The sequence below is a fragment of the Physeter macrocephalus genome, chromosome 8, assembly GCF_002837175.3.
Source record: "Physeter macrocephalus isolate SW-GA chromosome 8, ASM283717v5, whole genome shotgun sequence".
NCBI classification, from domain to species: domain Eukaryota; kingdom Metazoa; phylum Chordata; class Mammalia; order Artiodactyla; family Physeteridae; genus Physeter; species Physeter macrocephalus.
In genome coordinates, this window is record NC_041221.1 from 59,542,534 (window position 1) to 59,565,041 (window position 22,508).

General features: G+C 36.5%; 1 protein-coding gene across 1 annotated transcript in view; it reads right to left on the minus strand.

Annotated features, from left to right (window-relative positions):
• Positions 1-4,605: 4,605 nt before the first annotated feature.
• The window catches only part of SLC38A9 (solute carrier family 38 member 9), a 109,590-nt gene continuing 91,687 nt past the window's right edge, over positions 4,606-22,508 (minus strand). Inside the window, exons 13-16 of the mRNA XM_055086888.1 lie at positions 18,985-19,135; positions 17,249-17,397; positions 13,428-13,517; positions 4,606-12,224 (exon numbers count right to left, since the gene is read on the minus strand). Of these exons, the coding sequence (XP_054942863.1) occupies positions 12,059-12,224; positions 13,428-13,517; positions 17,249-17,397; positions 18,985-19,135 (556 nt within the window). The 3' untranslated portion in view covers positions 4,606-12,058. The remainder of the gene's footprint in view (positions 12,225-13,427; positions 13,518-17,248; positions 17,398-18,984; positions 19,136-22,508) is intronic.

The following is a 22,508-nucleotide window of genomic DNA, read 5'->3' on the forward strand; positions in this document are numbered from 1 at the left end:
GTCACTGATGATTCTTTCATTGAAGGTATGAATGACTGAGATTAAGTGTTGGTGGACTACATATAGATCACACCCCTCAAATTAATCAAATATATTTGATCCCTACCTACTTGTAATAGAATAATACTATAATATTAATCTTACAGCTCTCAATTCTTTGTACTCCTACCCCTCTCCCATCATTTCAGCAGCAGTGACAGCTTTTTTTTTTTTTTTTTAAGCCTAGAGCTTTAGACAGCTCTGGGATATTTATTAAAAAAATGTTTTTTTCTTGGCTGCATTGAGTCTTAGTTGCGGCACATGGGATCTTTGTTGAGGCATGCGGGATCTTCGGTTGCGGCGCACGGGCTCTTTGTTGTGGTGTGTGGGCTTCTCTCTAGTCTTGGCTCGCGGGTTTTCTCTTTTCTAGTTGTGGCACGCGGGCTCCAGGGCACATGGGCTCTGTAGTTTGCGGCACACAGGCTCTCTCATTGAGGCGCGAGAGCTCAGTAGTTGTGGCGCGCAGGCTTAGTTGCTCTGCGGCATGTGGGATCTTAGTTCCTCGACCAGGGATCGAACCCTACTCCCCTTCATTGGAAGGCGGACTCTTGACCACTGGACCACCAGGGAAGTCCCAGGGCTTTTGTTTTGTACTGCTCCTAAGGTAGGGTCTAAACAGCTAAAATGCAGAGAAAGAAACTGATTCAATGCCTAGCTTTGAGTTTTAAAATCTTGGCTTTGATGATCAGAGCAAATATGAAGGAGTGTGCCCAACTAACCTAGTCAGTAATGAGCACTGATTTTTTTTCTTTTTCTTAATAGTAGTTGTTAGAAAATGGTTTTTATTATTTTATGACTGTTAGTCATTTGTACTGCCTCTTTTGTGAATTGTCTGTTTTTATGTTCTTCCCATTTTTGAACTGGAATCTTAGATTTCTCCCCCTTATTCACTTTCACATTGATATGCCATATATGTAGCCAATATTTTCTGTTTGATATTTCTTTTTAAATGTAGCTTATAATTTTTTTGATCTGTAGAGTTTAACAGTTTTATGTAATCAAATCGACACCTTTTTTTCCAGATGATTTCCTCCATGGCTCGTAAACTTAAGATAGTTTTTAACCATACACAGCCAAGAGAAGCATTCACTCATACTTTCTTCTATTTTGTTTGTAGTTTGATTTGTTACAACAAATTACTCTACGAGGTATCTTGTTCATTCCATCAACAAGTATTTCCTGAGCGTCCATCTGCCTGTGACAAAGTAACAGGTGTTAAGGATAAAGCAGTAACCAAAACACTTAGACAGTAACAACTGGCGATTTCCAAACTGTTGAGTAGTGCTGGGGAAATAGGTTTGGCTGCTTTTTGGTACAGTATTGAGCCCAGTGAAGTCGGTCAGGGTTGGCTACTGGAACCTCTGCAGACCTTAGCTTTTTTTTCCCCAGAGAATCCCCTTGAGTTAACTTGATAAACTAACACAATTCCTGCAGCAGTCTAAATCTGATTAACCATAGAGCATTAATATGCTCCAGGTACTAGACAAAAGGTGATCAGAAACAAAGGAACCAAGAGAACTACTTGAGAAGGACTTAGAGAAACCACAAAATACACCTTCACCAAGATTTCGAATCAGGATTGAGAGTTAGCAGGGCTGTTGGAGATGATTTAGACTTGGCCTTTGCATAATACACAATTAAAGAAAACCTTAGAACAACCTGTAAATGTGAAAAAAAGAGAACAAACTCAACTGTAATTAAAGACAGCCTCTGAGTGTTTCACCAGCATAAGGTTAAGTCTGTCATTCAAACTTAACCTGTCGCTGCCTTTTGGGCTCAGTCTGTGACCTGGGAGGTGCTGGGCCCAATGGACAGGATTAGAACTGCTTTGTGAGGGCACTGTTTGCTGCTGGGCCTTGAGCAATGGCCTGACCAGAGGATCCCTTTCTGCATCTCACTCCTGGCCCCAGGACTGGCTTGTCCCTGGAAGCTGTCCCCATTGGGCCTCATCTCTGTGTTTCAGAGCTGTGTTGGACTTGCTATCACATGACATGCTATCTCCTAACACGGCACACCCAGCCAGCATCGCCATTGGACATTCAGCCTTAAGAAATTCCTGGAAAACTGATAAGGAAGGGAGGGGGAAACTGTTTGCAACCTGCTGCTGTGATTTGAAAGTTGGTGAGTATGATGGTTCATTTTGCATCATCTTGGCTAGGCTGTGGTATCAGATATTTGGTCAAACATGGCTGGATGTTGCTCTGAAGTTCCTTTTAAAATGAGATAAACACTGGAATCAATAGACTCTGAGTAAAGCAGATCACTCTCCATAATGTGGGTGGGCCTCATCCAATCAGTTGAAGGCCTTAAGAGAAAGACTGACATCCCCTGAGGAAGAGGGAATTCTGCCTGCAGACTGCCTGTAACGTCAGCTCTTTCCTGGGTCTCTAGCCTGCCAGCCTGCCCTGCAGATTTTGGACTCACCAGCCTCTACAATCATGTGAATCAATTCTTTAAGATACCTTCCTATCCATCTATCTGTCATCATCATCATCTATCTATCTACCTGTCTCCTATTGGTTCTATTTTTCTGAGAACCCTGACTACTACAGTGAGTAAAGGGCTCAAGTAACCCTACTTTGGGCTTAGACTGAGGAAAGAGCTGAGGAGGATATCTCCTTTACTTTTTATTTGTATACATATAACATAATCATGGTTTTGCCAGAAAAGTCAGTACTAACTAGGACTAAATAGTCCTGATTTGTATGATTTAATTAAATGCATCAATATTGTGTTTCTATGATTTCCAGATGTTTTATCACCCACACTCACTTGAAAACCATTCATCTGACTGTACAAGATTTCTTTTCCCAACCCACTGCCATGCTTCTCTTCTTAAGCTGTACAGGCCCTCGATAGGAAGAGTCTGGCCAATTCCACGAAGTGTTTTCAGGAATGTAATGATATAATCCCCAGACTGAGCATTTGTACAGTGTATCACAGCTTAATAAGGTGTTTTTAGTGTTATATACTCTTGTAAATAATTATATAAATTAGGTATAATTATTCTAACTACCTCCATTGTGCCAAAGAAGAAACTGAAGGCCAAGAAGTGTGAACGTGTTATAAAGCTAGTCTATTCAGTGATGTTATGGCAAAGCCAGGATTAGAAATCAGTTCTCCCATGCCCTCACATAGCACTTTTTCTTACCACCCAAACATGTATCTGACCAGGTAAGCAAACTCTTTGCCAGATTAGAGTGCCAACTCAGCATCCTAAAAAGGAAATTTACTGTCAGTGATTTTTGACAATGAGATGAGAGGAAAGGGAAGCTGGGGCAGTAGGAACCAGGCTTAGCTAGGGCTGAGGGTAGCTGGAGAGCTGGAAGTACAGGGAGTAACTGGTGAGTCATTTCCATTTTTCTACAAAATGAATTTCTAAAGTGTAACAAAGGACTCAAGGCTCTTATTCCTCCTTTCTGCAACTTGTCAAAATAAGTTTAATTCAAATGGACCCTATTCTGGAAAGCAATTCCTAATTACCAGGTCAAAATTAATCACTAACTCTTCTGTGTGCTCGTTCACATATTTTATTATAGGACTAATCATATATCAGACAGGCATGTCTCCCTAACTAGACTACGAGTGCCTTAAGGGCAAGGACTGGGTCTTTCTCTGTGCACTCATTCGACTGAGATTGCAGGCACCTCTTCTATTGCAATGTGCTAGAAGCAGTGGGTACAAAGGTGAACTTCCTCCTCTGGATGGTGAAATATACACAGCCAGTAATTACAATACAATATGATAAAAGCTACAAATAAAAGCATGTGTGAAGTGGACAGCACAGAAAAGGGACACCTAAACTATTTGGGAGGCAGTTAAGGCTGATTTCCAAGCAACGTTCTGAAAGATAAACATTTGTCAAGTGTACAAAAGGAAAAGGGCACGTCAGGCTCAAGGCACAGCATGTACAAAAGCAGATGGAATAAGAGAGAATTAGTAGTTTTGTATGAACTGGTGTGAGGTTCGAAAGGCATAAAGATTGTAATAAAAAGCCTTGGTTAACATGCTAAAGCATTTCTATTTTATTCTCTAGGTTGGTCCTTCCCAACCTGCAGACCACAGAGTTGTTTCAAAGTTTATAATGCAGACTAAATAAATAGGTCTAAAAGGGGTGTGTGTGTGTGTGTGTGTGTGTGTGTGTGTGTGTGTGTGTGTGTGTGTGTGTGTGTGTGTGTGTGCAGGGGGTGGGGGGCACTTGTTTAAATGCTTGTAGATACTTTAAGAATATATTCAAAGCTATGTATAAGTGGTATAGAAGTTATAGTAGCTTTGGGTCATTATTTTTATAAATCAATAAATACTAAAAACAGAACTACTATTGTGTGAGGGTCCAAAGGATTTCGTTATATTATCAGAAGGGATCCTTATAGTTAAAGTCATGAGAAGTCAGTTAAAGATATTTTCTTTCTTAACAAAAAAAACTTTTATTGCTTTTTTTCATAAAACATGATACATTTAAAAACTTTAGAAAATACAGATAAACAAATAAGAAAAGAAACACCCAATAGTCCTAATACCCAGATATGCCCAATATTCATGTTATATAAACTTCCAAATATATACATATATATACACAAATGTTTTAAATTCTATACATAATTGTACTCTCTTCACACTTATATTTATAAACATCTTTTTGACACTTATTACATATAGGCATTTGCATCATCATTTTAAATAGCTAAACAGTATTCTATTGATGGGTATTCTATAATTTATCTCCTATTGTTGGACATTTAGGTTGTTTCTAATTTTTCCATTACAAATAGTAAAGAGATAAATATCTCTTTGTGTTTATATATCCACACCTTCCAATTAGGACATACATCTGGAAGTGAGCCAAAGTATATGAGCATTTTGAGGCTTTGATGCATATTGTCAAATTACCTTCAGAAAGTTTACACCCACTTTTACACCAACCACTTGTGTTTTATGAGTGTTCATTCCCATACCTTTGTCAGTGTATAATAATAATAATAGTTATTATTATTTTAGTATTCGACAAGTAGAAAGCATTTTAAATTACTTTTCTGAGGTTGAACGTTTTTAAAAACTGCTTCAAGGGATAATTTACACTTCATAAAATTCAATGTAAGTGTACAATTCAATGATTTTAGTAATTATATAGTTGTGCAACTATTACCACAATCCACTTTCAGAACATTTCTATCACCCTAGAAAATCTCCTCCACATAGCCAGATACAGTGAATCCATGCTCCCACCCCCAGACACAGGCAACTACTATTTTGCTTTCTGTTCCTATAAATTTGCCCTTTCTAGACATTTCATATAAATGGAACTGTTAGTCTTTTGCATCTAGCTTCCTTCACTTCCATGTTTTTGAGGTTTATTCGTTAGCACAGATCAGTATTTTGACTCTGATCTTTTAAAATCTGCATGTTAACTTGCAGTTGTTCCTCTGAGAGCTGTCTGTTACAAAGGCCCCTGCCCATTTTTCTACTGGGGCACTGAAGGATTTTACAGCGGAGGGATATCATCAGGGTCATGTTACACTAAGAGAATTCTAGCAGCACTGGGAAGGATAACTCTATATTTGCATTTCCAATTCTAGGACAATCATCAGTACGTTTACTGCATTGAATTATGCTTTATCTACCTACAATAAAGAACTATAATATGAGCTACAAAGAACTATAAAATTATAAAAGGTATAATTATTTGAATAGTTTCCTCTCAAGGAGTGTCATAAAATTCTAATTTAGTCTCTAAAAAAAAGAGACTTAATTGTGCAAAGTTGATTTTACTTTATTGTAGTGAAAATAGGTCCCTCTGGGACAAAGTATGAATAAATAAATGTTACCTTATTCTAATGTTGCTTTTGGTGGCTTGTTTTCTGCATCAAGAGCCCTTAAAATGTTCCTCATCTCTAAGATTCACTGAATAGGTATTTGACAAACAGAATCTTTGAACTCTATTATTTCTGTAAAGTTAAAAGGAAACCCCCCTGCTGCAAAACCCATTCCCAAGTAAAACCTCTCTAATCTAAAAAAGAAAAATGTCCTATTGTGATCCCAAATTAACCATTACTGAATTTGTATCCCATGCTATTTTGCTAAATCCAATTAGACTCTTTGAGAAGTAAAGGCTCAGATCTAGTAAAAGTTGCAGTTCTTAAAGGTAGCAGAGGCACTCAAAGCTTGACATATCCGAGTGCTGAAACTTTTCTTCATTACACCTCCTTCAGTCTTCTAAATCCCGTCCCCAGAGCTGTGTGGATGATTTACCTTAAAGCTAAAAAACGTTAAAGCAAGGGATCCTCACTTGTATGGGGTTCTTCCCAATTTTGTATGTTTTTCCTTAAGAGCGAAGAACAAATTATATAACTTCAGGCCCCACTAAACCTGGACCTGCCCTGTAACCAATGACCTCTATCCCACATCCCAAATCTTTCTAAGTTGGTCCTTTACTTCATGGCTTGAGTATAGGTCTATTTTTACAAGCCTTCTTTTAATACAGACATCCTTTTAGAAAGTTTGTCATGCAGATAATAAAGTAACAACATAAATGATTCACCTAGAATCTCATCACTTCAACAGGTAACCCACATTTATTCTTCTGTGGCCCCTTCCAGTTTTTGTCCACATGTCTACATAACTTTGTGTGATTATTAATTAAAGTTTTATCTTGGAAAATGACCAGCTGCCGGAGTTCAGAGGGTGGGCAAGGATGCTGTCAGGGCCACATCCACCTTGTTCACCACTGGATGCTCTGTGCTTAGCACAGAGTCTGGCATCCGGTTAGTACTTAAATATTGGCCGAGAGACTAATTCTGAACCTGACTGGCCCAATTTTTTTTTTTTTTTTTTTTTTTTGGGTATTGAACTCCAAGTAGAAACGAAAAACTCTTAAAAAGTAGCAATTATTGTTTTCCATTAAAGTGGAATCCTGCCTCATTAATTGATTGATTAAACAACTGTATATTAAGTGTCTGTTAAAACAAAACACAGTTGGATTACTTGGGATATCAAGAGAGACCCAAAGGAGGAAAAATCTGCAGAGAGTGTGCTCTTTCTAATCCCTATCCCAGCCCTGTACTTTATGGCCTGAGATGAATAAGGAGAATGGAGGAATTTTTAATCTTTTAAAAGACATAGCCTTATTTTATCTTTGCAGAAGAGTTGAGAAATATTTTTAAAAAATGACATTGGGGGAAAAAAGGAATTTTACTTAAGGCAGGCAGAAGATTAGAGCTCTCTATTGCCTTAAATGGCTCTGTAAGATTATGATACTAAGCTCTTTGCCAGAAACTGGGCTACACTTATCTGAAGTGCCACATTCATTCTGAAATGCTCTTAGAGGGAGAAGTCACAAAGTTTATTGTCCAAAAGAGATGATCATTTTAGGTTTTGGTTAACATACAAAGCATACACCTTTTTTTTTTAGGATCAAGAACATGACGGAGGGCATGTGAGACATGCATCGGTCACTTGAGTGACCTGATGTGACACACGCAGAGTCACTTGAGAAGTCTGACCCTGCAAAAGATGGACTCCTTCTACCCTGGGGTCAGTGCTACTAGGCAATGGCATTTCCTGGCAAAGTTCAATTAAACAAAAGCCCAGAGTCGTTTTTCTTCAAAATAATTTTGATTTAATTTCTTCTTTTATATAAAAAGACAACAAATTACATTTCAGAGAATAATGTTTAGGTTATGAGGTTCCCGTCAGAGCTGTTTTGCAATACATGTTTACATAATCTGAAGTGAAGTCGGCAGTCGACTGTGAAACTGGGGCCAGCCAGGCTGCCTTGTGCGCGTTCCATTTTGGACAACAAACTAATGTAACATTCTATTGTTTAGGTGTCAGCTAGATTTGGATTTTCTTTTGGACGTTCGAATTGGGATGAGAAAACAAACTACCACCACATAACCACGACCAGATTCTAAAAAGCAACAGGTCAGTGCTTTGTAAAGAAAATAAGCAGCATCAATATTTTCTGCTCTAATCAATGAGTCCAAACGTTTGACGTTTTGAATACAGATAAATAAGTCAAATTTTTGGAGAGAAAATCTTACAGAATCTTTCTGTTTGTACTGCCCAATGTGTTACTGATTATTTCCCCTATTGACCAATTGTACTTTGCTGTCCAAGATTCACAGAAGTGAATCTTGCAGTGTTAAAATGCAAAGAGAACAATAAACAGTATACAGAAGCAGTTAAATACTTCTTACAAAACTTATCTTAGAGAAAATTTGCCAAAGTAAAAGCAATTACACTTTAGAAGATCCCACTTGATGGTGAATGTATCAAACACCTAAAATTTTGGACAGTTATTAGGAGAAGGCTGAAAATGTGTCCTTGCAGCTTTACCACTCAGCTTCCTTTACCTGCCCTCCCTGAGGATCCCGACTGGAAGGGATCTGTTTCTATTTGTCTGAAAGTGCCTTGCATTATAGTTAACTGTAGGCGTAGTTCCTCTACTAGACCACAAGTTCCTTTAGGATATGAGTGATGTCTTATACATATTTGCCTTCTCCAAAGTACTGAACATGGTAGTGCTGGGGCTCAGGACAGGCTGCCCCAAGATACACCACAGTGGCATAGTGATTATTTTGAATTAAAGTTACTTGAGAAACAGCTGGTGGAAACAAAAGATATAAAAAACACTCTGACTTCCCCCTTCCCCATGAAAGCGAGAAATAAATCTCCCAGGTGAAGGTATCCTCCCTATACCAGGAGGCTACAAAGCGTCCTTATCACTCGAGTTAGGGAACTCAAGGCTTAAAAAGCTATACTATAAACAAATGTTACTTCTTCATCAGTTTGCTCCCTAGCTTAAGTTAAATCTTCACAAATCTTTGTCTAAAAATGATATATGAACAGCTTGCTTTGGTCACTTCGGGGGTCCCATTTCTATGAGAATTCTACACATGCAAATTAAATTGCTCTGTTTTGCTTCTTTCTCCCGTTAATATGTCTTGGGTCAATTTAATTATTAGACCAGCCAAAAGAACTCAAGAGGGATGGGGGGAAATTTCCCCCTCCCTGATAGTAGTTATTCAATTATTTATGGAAATGAGTAAGTCAAAATACAGATAAAAAAATTCTCCTAATGAACTCCAAGTAGAAACCAAAAACTCTTCTGCCTCTACATTTAGTGGCTGTATTGTATTTGCGAAATATATTTAGCGTAAATGAAGTGACTATTTCCCTCTAATACAGTCCCTTTTTGTGGGTAAATTTATTCTTTATTCCAATACATTTTTTGGGTGTGATGATGAAACTGATTTTGGATGATCATCCATAGGTGTCAAATGTCAAAGCATATTTCTTTGTCCTTTCTGGCGTAGTATTAGCATACCACATATTCATCCAGAGCCTTTCCAAGGAAGAGCTCTCTAAACAAGCTATTTTAAATTTTATAACGTCCTCAGTTATGTGTTAAATAAGCTAAATTCAAAGAAACTAAGATTAACCATATCAGAGCAAAAAGTGAAAGAAATTTAATTAGAAAATTCAAAGAGATGATAGCAGAGAAAGTCTAAAATTAATTGTAATATGATCAGAATGAGATCTCATCTCATCATTCTAATTTGTGAGCCAGGACACACGTACACAAAGAGTTTTCCAACCAAGTTAATTAATCGGCCAAAGGAGCTGGTTTTGTGAAGAAAAACCTAAGGAGGCAAAGTCATTCAGCATAAGTCTAACATAGGATTTTGGAAATTCTAAATCAGCAAGTCTCTTAAAGAAAACAAAAAGCAAATATCACGTTGCTTTTTAGTTTAATCAATAATGCATTCACTTTCATATTCACTTTGATTATTAAATGCGCAAAAATATATCAAATCACTTTTCTATGTGTTAAAACATTAAAGGCAATGCAACTTTGTCTCTTTAGTTTTTAAAGACAAGGGAGGCAACTAGAGATAAACAAGGATTAAGCCTGGAAGATCTCTCAAGGTCTGGCTTTTGATTCCTATGTCTCTAACTGAATAAAACTCTCAAGTCATAAAGATGCAGAGGCACAGAGACACATTTTCTCCACGCCTTATATTCCTGTTCTAAGAGAGGTTAACACAGGGATCCAGACACGTAATGCAGAATTTTATAATTACCTAACTTCTACCAGCAGTTTCTGCTAACAACAACAACAAAAAACTTCAGAGACTGTCTCCCTCAACAAATGTAACTAAGTTCAAGTGCATATTAAGGTTTTTAGAGATGAAATGATGTTAACTTGAAGATTGACTTTAAAATGTTTCAGTGGACATTAACTTGAAGATTGACTTTAAAATGTTTCAGTGGAAAAGAAAAAAAGGGGGATAGGTGAGCAATGTGGCAAAGTCTTATAATTACTAAATGTAGGGGATGGGTATGGCGGGATTTATCGTATTATTTTTTTCTACTTTTGTGTATGCTTGAGAATTTTCATAATGAGACTTTTTAAAAAAGAGCTTTAGGCAATACAGTTCATCAGTATAGGTATGGGTCTATGGACTAGATAGAAAGCTCTGCTAAAAGGAAGAACGGCTGGTCTTGAATCTGGAGCTCTTTACCAGGTTTAAAAAACCATTTCACCTGTCTTCCACAAACGAAGGAAAATAACACAAATCTACACATTATCTTGGGATGTGTATTAACACAATACACTGTTTAATGTTACCATAAAATTAGAGAAATCTAACTTTTCCAGCTGAACATGGAGGCTATGTTACATGAAAGACATGGATTTAGATTTTGGTTTAGCTTTTAGTTTGAAAGAAAAAGAGGAGAGTGTTAATCAAAGAATTAAGATTCCCTAACCATTTTCTCAGATCCAAGTAGTTTTTCTTTTGGCGATTTAACCTCTACCCTGACAGTTACAGAAGTAAGTTGAGGGGGTCTCCTTCTGGAGGTCATACTTTGAATAGAAGTAATCCTTTCCTGTGCTGAAGAAATCACTTTCACCCCCAGCAGAGAATACACTTTTAAGGAGGCCTCACTCTTTCTGGGCCCTCTCTATTCCCTTAATGCCTCATATATCCCTCTCTTCCATGCTTCCTATATTCTTCCCCACTGGTCCTGTCATCACATCCTATGCAATCCTCAGGGGTCCAAAAAGCCAAAGAGCTCCTTGGGTCTATGAGGACAATACTTGTTCCTATGCAAAATGTGGCTTGGGGAACTGGAACTGGATTAGAAACAGAAGAGGAATCAGATAGCAACAAACTCTCTCCTAGTTCCTTTATTTTACATAAGTTTCATGACCATGGGGCCTGTTCTGACATTGTTTTTTTTTTTTGTTTTTTTTTGCGGTACGTGAGCCTCTCACCGTTGTGGCCCCTCCCGTTGCGAAGCACAGGCTCCGGACGCGCAGGCTCAGTGGCCATGGCTCACGGGCCCAGCCGCTCCGCGGCATGTGGGATCTTCCCAGACCGGGGCACGAACCCGTATCCCCTGCATCGGCAGGCGGACTCCCAACCACTGCGCCACCAGGGAAGCCCCCTTCTTTCTTTTTTAAAACAGAGATTAAGGGCTCACAGCAAGAATTCACTCTAACACTGATGTCATGGACACTTCTTTTTTAAAATGAGGTATTTGGTTTACTGTCCAAAACAGTAAAGGTTTGGGCAAACTGCAGAAATGATATAGCAAGTAATAAAATAAAAGTGAATAACTGAAACATAAAACAGAAATGGGATCTGGCAATATAGTTGCTCTGACACTCTGAGAATCATTATTGTAGCCAGAATAAACCCACCCACCCTACATCTCTAAAAGCAAAACCCAGCATGATTTTTCCTAGGGGCATACATTTCTACTCAGAAAAGACAGTGAGAATGAAGAGATGAGTGAATACGAAAAAGGTAAAGAGATTAAGACCACTCTTACTGCCCTTTTCCCCATTCTAACAAGAATTACTTATTAATGGACCACTATTTCCCTTGGTTTCAAATTACCTTAGGAAAACATTAATAATTACAGCAACAACAGCATTTACAAGTGAGTTTATGTGGAACTGTTGTCAGAGTTCAAAACACCATGAAAGATCTGGAGAAGACAGTTGACTATTTCACATAAAAAACTGAACAATTAGGTTAGCCAGGCCCAAAATAATGATGAAAATGTGAAAGATTAACTTAGGCCATGTTAGACGCTCTTCTTGGTAGAGGGAAATTATATAGATGAGAGATGGATATATGAATACAAAGGCCAGGCCACATGCTGCTCCTGAATATCTGCAAAATAAAAGCTTTTGGGTTAATATTCATCCTGCGTTTTTCTGATTTACAATTATGGTAAATATAGTACAATTTAAATCCTCCTCAGTCTGATATTACAATAAAATTGTTTTTGATTCATTTGTTGTTGACATAAAGCATTTGAGTTTAAAACTTATTTTACTTGCTAAGTTAATATAAAATATTATTTCCTGTTCATCTTTATAGCATCTGCTTGACAAAGAGTTTTTTATTCATCTCTCAAATCTCCCTAGTTCCTCTGTATCTCAGTGATTATGCTACTTCCTCAGAAACATCTGGAGATAGGCTTCCTACCTTTGATCTTTTATAAACTAATTATAAATTCTGAGTTGTTGAAGGACTGCTAGCATCTGCTTAAGACTGAGAGTGCCTCCTTGGCATTCAGCATAATTATCAAAGATAGTAACAAAAATACCTAAACACATGACGGAGGAACCTATACTTTCTTCTCTCCTTCCCTATACTTAGTTTTCTTGAAAACAGGTTAATGGGAACTTGTAAATCCATTATATTCAATAAGCATCAGGCTAAAAGTCTCCCCTTTTGTTTCTTGCTACTTTCTTAGGTAAGGGTCTTCCAAAAAGTGACTCAGTCCTGCTTTTTACAGGTCATGGAAATCAGATCATTCTAAATTTCAGTTTTCCATGAGAATCTGAGGTCACAAATATATTCCCAATCTACTCAACCTAACACAATGTATTTGGAGAAAGGATATTAAGGAAAGAGCCATCTGGGATCTAAACTCTTACTTTATGACTACAATCGACACTGAAATATGTTTTTGAGTAGAAACAGATTAAGAAAGTTAGGACATAGCCTTGACATAGAGACATTTGAGGTACCCCAAGAAGTTATATATTATATATTAAAAACAACTTTATTTTGGATAAAGAAAAAGGAATACAGTGGAAAATTATGAGAAAAAGAAAAAAGAGAAGGGGAAAGGTACATAAGGTTAAGGGATAATGGGGCTTCTAGAGTCAGGAATAAACAGAAATGGAAGATAATGAGCACCTTAACTGATACCAGGGAACTACATTTGAATGTTACCGGTTTTAAATACTCACAGGAATTTTATACAATTATATCAAAACAACAACTACAACAACAACAACAACAGGAAAAGCATAAAAATAAAGACCAATATATGAAGGGGCAAAGTTCCCTTACAGGCAGTACCTTATGATTCCTCCTATGTTTGGGTAGAAACAGGCCATGAGCACGCCAGCTCCCACAATAACTAGATTAAGAATCAACACGTGGAAAATGCTAAAAGTTGAGAAGAGAGTTTGGAGGAAGAAAAAATATAAAAACAGGCAAATTATAACAATTAATATGAGAATAAAATTCATTATTATCATCTTTAAAATGAGAATGTCTTAAACTTGACAATAAAATTACAGCATAAATAGAAGGCAACAATAGTACTCAATACTGGTGATGGGACAGTGATACTGGCCCTTTTGTGCGATTATATAAATAGGTTAAATTTTGTAGGAGCAAACTGGTAGTGTGTATCAAGGTTCACATTCTTTGACACGTAATTCCATTTGGGTGGAAAATCATAAGAAAATGAAAAAGCTATTAACATAAAGATATCTGTGAAAAGACCAGAAGCATCCTAGATATATGGCCGGGTAACAATTTACTTGATGGAATATATTAAAAAACATTAAAAATAAGTAATAACTGTTACCTAGATGGTAAAAATCCATCTAGGCAACTTCAGGAAAAGTTAAGTTAGATTTTTACTACACAAGAAAATCTGAAAACACTTGAAAAAATATCAGAAGGAAATACACTGAAAAGGGTGTAGTGACTGTGTTATAATTTGAGATTTGGGGTAATTTTTCTTTGTTTCTATATTTAACAAATTTTGTATGTTTTACAATATTTCTTTGTAAAGTGTTTACTTTTATAATTAGAAAAATAAATTTTATTAAGGAGTAAGGCAAAATGGGCAGGTTTTTATTTTTCAGATTTAGTCATTTAAAGCTATTCAGTATTTGCCATGAATAGAATATCTGCTAAATAACTTGAACTAGATGTTAACAATTCAGGGTTTGGGAATCAATTCTGGACACAAATAAACATAATGTAGATGGAATACAATGCTCAAGAAATAACTCCATTTCCCCAAAAAATGATCCTTAAAAGCCAAATTTACAAATCAAAGCAACATTTTGAGCCCAAGTTATCAGAGGTTAATTAATCCTAGGTAAAGATTACAGAAAGAATTAAAAATAAGTAAAGTTATTTACACAAATAAGTGGTTAGTCATCCATCTTGATGAATTACAAAGATATTCAGGCTTCCAGATCTTACTATTTATCCAGAAACTCCAACCTTAAAATTGCTTCAGAGCTTTGAGAGAGACATTGGATGGGCCTTTGTTATTTCTATATTGTAAAAGGAATCAACTTTGTGTATTTTCCAAAGTAGTGGTTCTCAAAGTGTAACCACGAACCCCAGGGAAGTTCCCAATTCCCTTTCAGGAAGCCCTGAGGTAAAAATTATTTTCCAATCAGACAAAACATTACTTGCTTTGCAAAAGCATAGGTGGGTAAACTGCTGTCCCCTTAGCATGGATAGAGGCAGCTTCACCTGTCTGTATTCTATACTGTATTCTTTACTGCCAAACACTCTCAAAAAAAAAAAAAAGTTTTATTAAAAATTGTCCTTGATAAAGGAGTAAAAATTACGTTTTATTAAATCTCATACTTTGAACATACATCTTTTTAATATTCTGTATGATCAAATAGGAAGTATATAATAAAGCACATCTGCTGCATACTGAAGTAAAAAGGTGGTCTTGAGGAAAAGCACTTGTGCAACGGAGCTGGGGGACAACCCTGCTTTTATCCACAGGCTGCTATTTTTACTTGAAAGGCAGATAAACTATAGTTCTTCAGACTTGGGTATCTGACAGACATTTTCTTGAAAATGAATGATATGATCTTATCATTTCAAGGAAAGCAACTGGTAGTTTGTGTTGCCAATGATAACATTTGAGCTTTCGAGTAAAAACTAGAATTTTGGAGAGCTTGTATTTGCCACCATGAAAGCTCGACAGTTTTCCAATAAATATCTAAAGACTTTTGATATTAATGAACATGGGTTTTGAAGTGTGCATAATGAAGTGTGTCAACATTTGGAAGATCTACAGAACTCACTGAACCAATATTTTCCAAAGGACTAACCCTGATGTTATAAAATCATGCATGGGTAAAAGATCCAAAGTGTAAGATAGACCAATGAATTTTAATGTAACTGAGTTTCAGATTCAACTAACTTTTAAAAAACTACCACTTGTCAAGGTTTGGCATAATATCAAGGAAGAATATCCACAATGATCTGAAAAGGCTATTAAAAGTACTCCTTCTTGTTCCAACTATGTGTCTATGGGAGGGTGTATTTTCTTCATATATTTAAACAAAAATTACACATTACAACAGAATGAATGCAGAAGAAGCTAGGAGAAGCCAATGATCTACTAGCAAATCAGACATTAAATCAGTTTTAATGTCATTAATCAGTTTTGAAAGGTAAAAGAGAAGTTTTTTTTGGAAATCGTTATTTTTCAAAAATGTTATTTATGTTAACAAGTAATGGTTTTATTATTGCTTTTTAAATAAATTAATAAACATTAAAAAAATTCTGTTCTAATTTTTCATATGTTAAGTATTGATGGATATAACCCACATAAGCTAAAGTTCCTGGGGGTCCTCAAATAAACCTTAAAAGTGTAAAGAGGTCCTGAAATCAAAAAGTATGCTCCAAAGTATGCAGTCTGTAGAGTACTTGTAACTGTAGGATAAATGATAATGTGTTCTTGGTGGCAGGGGAAGAAATGTAATGTGAACACAAAAGGGAATTCCAGACTTTTTCCAAGAAGAAAAAACATTCTAACAGCCAACATTATAAAAAATAATGGCAGAAAACAGGAATAAGGCATTTACCTAGAACTTTTTTCATCTATTACTTCTCTGTATTTATTTTATTTTGGTGAATGTAAATATAGCAGAGTGTATAAACACAATAGGAATAATATTTACTGAAATCCAATGTGAGAACTATAGCTGCTGCTATTGTCAATGCTAGAAGCCTGGTAACTCTTGATTTCTGCTTTTAAAAGCTTTTTTGTTTTTAAACCTACATATTTATAACAAATTATTTATTAAATGAGGGGAAAGACTGTATTAGTTCACTTCAAATAAACTGGTTAAGACCACTTGTTTAGCTGGTTACCGTAAATGTAATTTTTTTCAAATTTTATCCAAAAGTTTTCTTCACTTAAGATCATTTATTCCCAATAAAATAGGTCAGGACTAAGTACTTTTTACTAGAATGAATCTATAATAAAACTTAATTAAGAGTAGGAGTTAACCAGGGGTCCACAAGGAAGTTTCAGGGAAACCTGAAGCAGTATATGGAAACTTCTCTTGGATGAGGGTGACTAGCTTTGAACAGATTTTCAAAAGGACTCACAACTCCTCCATTACCAATAAGAGATAAAAAATTACAGCAATAGTTACAGAAGCAAATAAGAATTTAAACTTGCTATGTATCTCACCTTCAATCCTAAACAACGATCATTTATGTAAAAATGCATGAATGTTAAATATATAAGTAAATATCAATAACCAATAATTAAAAGAGTTGCTTCTCATTAGCCATACGGGTCCTACATACTATTAACTTCTTGGCAAAGAGTAGATTAATAGTGACTAAATCATAAGATAAATATAACTGGTATCAGAGCTAACATAAATACACTGCAAGGAATTAACTTTAAATCATTCTGGACAAGGGAGAGGCTTCTATTTTTAAAGCTCTTCTGGGAAAAGAACACCAATGATCTATCCTTGGTGTTAGGAAAACTTTTCATTGTTCATTAGGCAAATTTTTATAGCAAAAGGATCAGTCACATTTTAAACTGACCTGTTTGCACAGTCATTTGTTGCTTGGCACATCTTGCTGGTCAAGAGAAGAGCCCTTACCTAGGATAAATGTCACCGAAGATATGGCCCAACAGCTGGACACGAGCCAAGTAGCCTAGGAGTGGATATACAGTCATCATCTGGAACAGCAGGAATATCCTTGCAATGAAGGACAGGATGTCACTGCTAGGGAAGTTGTCTAAAAAATTCTAATCCAAGAAAGATAATAATGTTACAAATCAAATTCAGTATATACAAATTTATAAAATGGAATTTTTTCGCTTCGTTTGAACATGGGTGCCACTCAAATTGTGGTTTGTGGATGGGCGTCCATCCACAAACTCTTTGTTAACTATTATTCTTCAATGAGCTAAGTACAGAAATTGAAAGTAAGTGTTTGGAAACTTAAAGACATTTGACATTAGAATAAAAATGTGGCACTTTACGAAAGTATCAGTCTGCAAATGATTTGATATTGAAACAACAACAACAAAGAAGACCTTGTCCACCACTGATAGTCTGAGAAGTACTCCTCTGTAAGGTTCAAGCATAAATTTGTTGGAATAAATTTAAATAGCTAATTCAATGCTACTTCATCCTTAATAGTTCTCTTGCTTTTCCTCCTCTGAAACACTAGCACTTTCAAAGTAAGATTACAGAATAAGGTGAGAGTGTATCTATCACCTACTATCATTATTATGTACAGTCTATCAATAAATAGAAAAGAATTTATTTCTCCTTCCTTTCATGATTCTTTTCTCCATTTTCGTTAGGCATCTAAGAAGAAAAAAGCTAATCACTCAGATTTTTTTTTCCTTGCAAATACAAATACCACAGATATTCTTATTCCCAAGGGAGTGAGCTTTATATGGGACTGTTCACATGAGGGGAATTTTCAGCAAACATTTGGCTGCCAAAGAACTTCTGGAATCAAGGAAATCAAGCGAACATTTCAAGCTATCATAACAGGAATAACTCAAATCTATTTATCTTATAAAGATGAGAACATTATTACCACTATTATGCTGAAATAACCTTTATAATTCATCTGTAATAAGTCATATTATATACTCCACTACACTCTATTAGAGGAATTTCTTCTGCCTAGAAAGAAAATCACCTGTGCATGCTATTTGTTGTGAGAAATTCTTCAGTTATATAAAACTAGAGATTACACTATTCCCAGGTTTATGACAGGCCAAAGCAAAGAAAATATTATTTATGGCAACCTTTTAGTAAAAGAATGTTTCTTTTATTCTTTCTGTCTCTCCCTCTGTCTTTTTAATAGTCAAATAGTCTTTCTTTGCTTTGATACTTGACACATAGTACCAAAATGGGTGTCAGACCTATTATTACGGACTCATGAACTAAGACACCAGCTTATTCAAGACATTTCCAGATCTGGATTTTGGAAAATAAGGGAATTGAATATAGTCTCTGTGGAGGGTTTATAAATTCAAGACTACTACTAGTACAGTTCTCCACACACACAAAAATACTATGCATATAATAGGAATCGTTTATTTGAGTACCACAAGGTGCCAGCATGCAGTAGGTCTTCTCAGAGAGTCCATCTAAAAATCTATGGAGTATTTATTATAATATTTAATGGAAGAGGAAACCGAAGCTCACAAAGGAGGGGTAAGGTGCTTAAATTCCCACATGCACGGTAAATAGTAGAGATTGTACTCAAACTCAGGCCTGTCTGGTATTATATTTTGCTACTGTATCACACTGCTTGCTCTGCAGATATGAAGGTGTAAACAATCACACAGAGAGGGTACACAGTGCCTTACCTGCTCTATACAATCTTTGGATAATGGTGGTGAAGGAAATGAAACAAAAACCAGGACTCCAATATAGAAATAAGTTAATGTCACCAGCATATAAGCAATGGACAAGTCCCTCACCTGTAAAGAGAGAATAAAATTTCCATAATGTTGAATAAATTTTTAGTAAGTATGCCTGAATAGGCTAAACAATAAGACTGACAAATAAATATAAGATTTATCTTTTTGCTCTGTGTGTCTGTGCATACCTCCTGGGTATCCAGTTTGTTCAGAGAAAGTAGTTAAAACAAGATTCATGTACTTTACAATTAGTCTGACAACTTTTTAAAAACTATTCTGGAGTATTAGACTAAGCTACCTGTTGGAAGACTTAGAAAGTTAACATAAACGGTGATTTAACATGATTGAAATTTTGACTTAATTTCAAAATGTAGTTCATTTGCTAAAATATAAAATATTTAACTAAAATAATAAAGCTAAGGGACAACAAGAAATCAAGAATAGGCTACTTTCTGTATGACTTATGGAATTAAAATTTTTTTTTTCTTTTAGTGAATTAACTTGTTAAATCATCAAAGCATGCCTAGACCAAAAGAGACTGGTATATATTAAAATATATTTAATAAAGAAGGAAAGCTAAAGCAGACAATAAGCAGGTATTACAGACAAGCTTAATAAACCTAAACAGTAAACAAAAGGAAATCAAAAGGCAGCTGTTCAAACAGCTGCACAATCTTACGATTGGAACCAGTAAACAAATGCAGAACATTAAATAAAGTGGATTGTTTTCTTCCACTGTTGTTCCCACCCTCCCAACCATCCCCATGCAAAGTAAAAAGCTCCAAGATATTTAATGAAGCCAGCTGTCAGATCCAAACAGAACAGATCCCACAGCTTATAAATCTGGTCTCCATCACCACTAAAGTTATGGCCAAATAATTCAGCACAACTAAATTATGGCTATAAGCCTATTCAGTTTTCATTTTAAACACACATTACTTTGAAAGCTAAGAAAACAGGTAAGAAAAAAATTATATACAATTTTGCTTTAGTTTGATACCACAGTAAGAAAACTGGACATTTGGTATTAGAGAACATTTCTGATTTTTGGGAAAACGTTTCTCCTTAAATGGGCTAAAGCAACAGTACAGAGTTATAAACTTAAATGTTGATAAATTCACTTAAAAAGCAAATAACAAACTATGAGAAATCCAAAGTTAGGTCTAAGTTGACAATCAGCTTGAAAACAAAACAGGGATTTCAAACCCTAAATTAGACAGTGGATAGGCTATGGAACTACAGGAACCTGGATTATGGAGATTGCTTCTAGCCTTTTCAGAGTTTCTAATTGTGTAGGGTTGAAGAAGGAGAGGCTGACCAAACCTCCAGGGAAGTTCCAAAGTCTTTCCTCTAGTTCTTGAAGCTCTAGGGCCCATCTCAGGCTAGACTTCAGTCACCCCTTGGGTTGCCTGATGGTCTTGTACAGTATTAACAGAAATGAACCAGGCAACTCTTATTTTCATATCAAAGGGTAGTAGTCTCCCATTATGACGTTTGAAAGTCATTCTACCCTCAACCTACTCAATGTCACTCAAGAACAAGAAGTTTTGCAAAATGCAAAATCCTGGAAGGCCAAGAAGGCTGTGTCAGAGAGAGCTATATATAAAAAAGGACAGCTACCATTTCATGGAGTCTTTAGCCAGTATACCACATGATCAACACATTATTTTGGGCAGGTTTCCTGCAAAGATGTGTATCTTAGCTAACTTTGGGGAAAATCTAATGAAGATAAAAAGGCAAAGATGCAAGGGCTTCCTGATAAGACAGTTTCCCCCTTCTGCTTCCCTGTTCTTATAGCACTGTACACATAACTGAAATATAGCATCTACTACCCAATATTGTAATTGTCATGAATTTTTATAATAAAAGAATCTATATATATGATATTAGGATATCAACTGAAAAGAAAATGTCCTTTGACACCCCAAAAGTAGTCAAGGTTAATAGTTCTTCTATCATGTTGGTATTTTAATTTTTCCGTATCTAAGTTGGTCCATACTACTAGACTATGAGACCCCTGAGGACAAGGAGTGTGTCGTCTTCATCTTTTTATCCCCAATCCCCAGGACAATACCTGGCATATGGTAGGAACTCAGTAAATGTAGGTAAAAATAATCATGCTGTCTACAACTATTAAGTGCTTCTAGGTACTATGCTCTGTGCAAAGCACAGTACATATATTATTTCACTTAATGTAGATACAATCCTTTTCTTCATTTTATAGATAAGTAAATTAGTGCAGCTAGGTTACAACACTTTTTTTTTTTTGGTGGCGTTGGGTCTTCATTGCTGCACACGGGCTTCCTCTAGTTGAGGTGAGCAGGGGCTACTCTTCACTGCGGTGCATGGACTTCTCACTGCGGTGGCTTCTCTTGTTGTGGAGCACGGGCTCCAGTAGTTGTGGTGCACACGTGGGATCCTCCCGGACCAGGGCTCGAACCCGTGCTCCCTGCGTTGGCAGGTGGATTCTTAACCACTGTGCCACCAGGGAAGTCCCTACAACATTTTTCATGGTTACACAGTGAACAGTTGGTGAAGTCAATATTCAAACCAAAGACTTTCTGGCTCCAAACTGCATGCCCTTAGCTACTACAATGGAGAGCTAACCAGTTTCTAATACATTTGTGTCATAGTTAATAAACAACAGTACAGAAAACGGTGAAAGAGAGATAACAAGTTTTGAGTAACAAACAATACAATAAAGCACACATATAGATGCAAGAGAAATACTATAATCAGAAAAGTTCTATTTCACAGTAGTATAAATGTACATTCAGTAGAACTAGGTCAAGAGTTACACATCTGGGGACTTCCCTGGTGGCGCAGTGGTTAAGAATCCGCCTGCCAATGCAGGGGACGCAGGTTCGAGCCCTGGTCTGGGAAGGTCCCACATGCCACGGAGCAACTAAGCCCGTGCGCCACAACCACTGAGCCTGCGCTCTAGAGCTGGTGCTCCGCAACAAGAGAAGCCAGCACAATGAGAAGCCCGTGCACCGCAACGAAGAGTATCTCCTGCTCACCACAACTAGAGAAAGCCTGTGCATAGCAATGAAGACCAACGCAGCCAAAAATAAATAAATAAGTTTATATATTAAAAAAAGTTACATATCCATTTTCATCTGAAAATAGTCTAATGAACAGAAATATTTTAATATAAAAAGCAGCTGAGGTTTAGCACAATCCTGGGAAACATGCCACCTATGAAGAGCATGCACACATGTGGGCTTTGCTATTCTCTGGCTTGAACGCAAGCCATCACTGTTCTAGGCCTGGAGATACGGCCTCTTAAAAGCCTGTTTAATGGAAAATGGTAGAAAAAACCCATCTTTTAGAAAATGAGGCTCAAAGTAAAAAAATATTTAAAAAACAGGCACAAGTGACCATATGAACTGTAATGTGTCAAGAATCCTACACATTGGGCTTCCCTGGTGGCGCAGTGGTTGAGAGTCCGCCTGCCGATGCAGGGGACA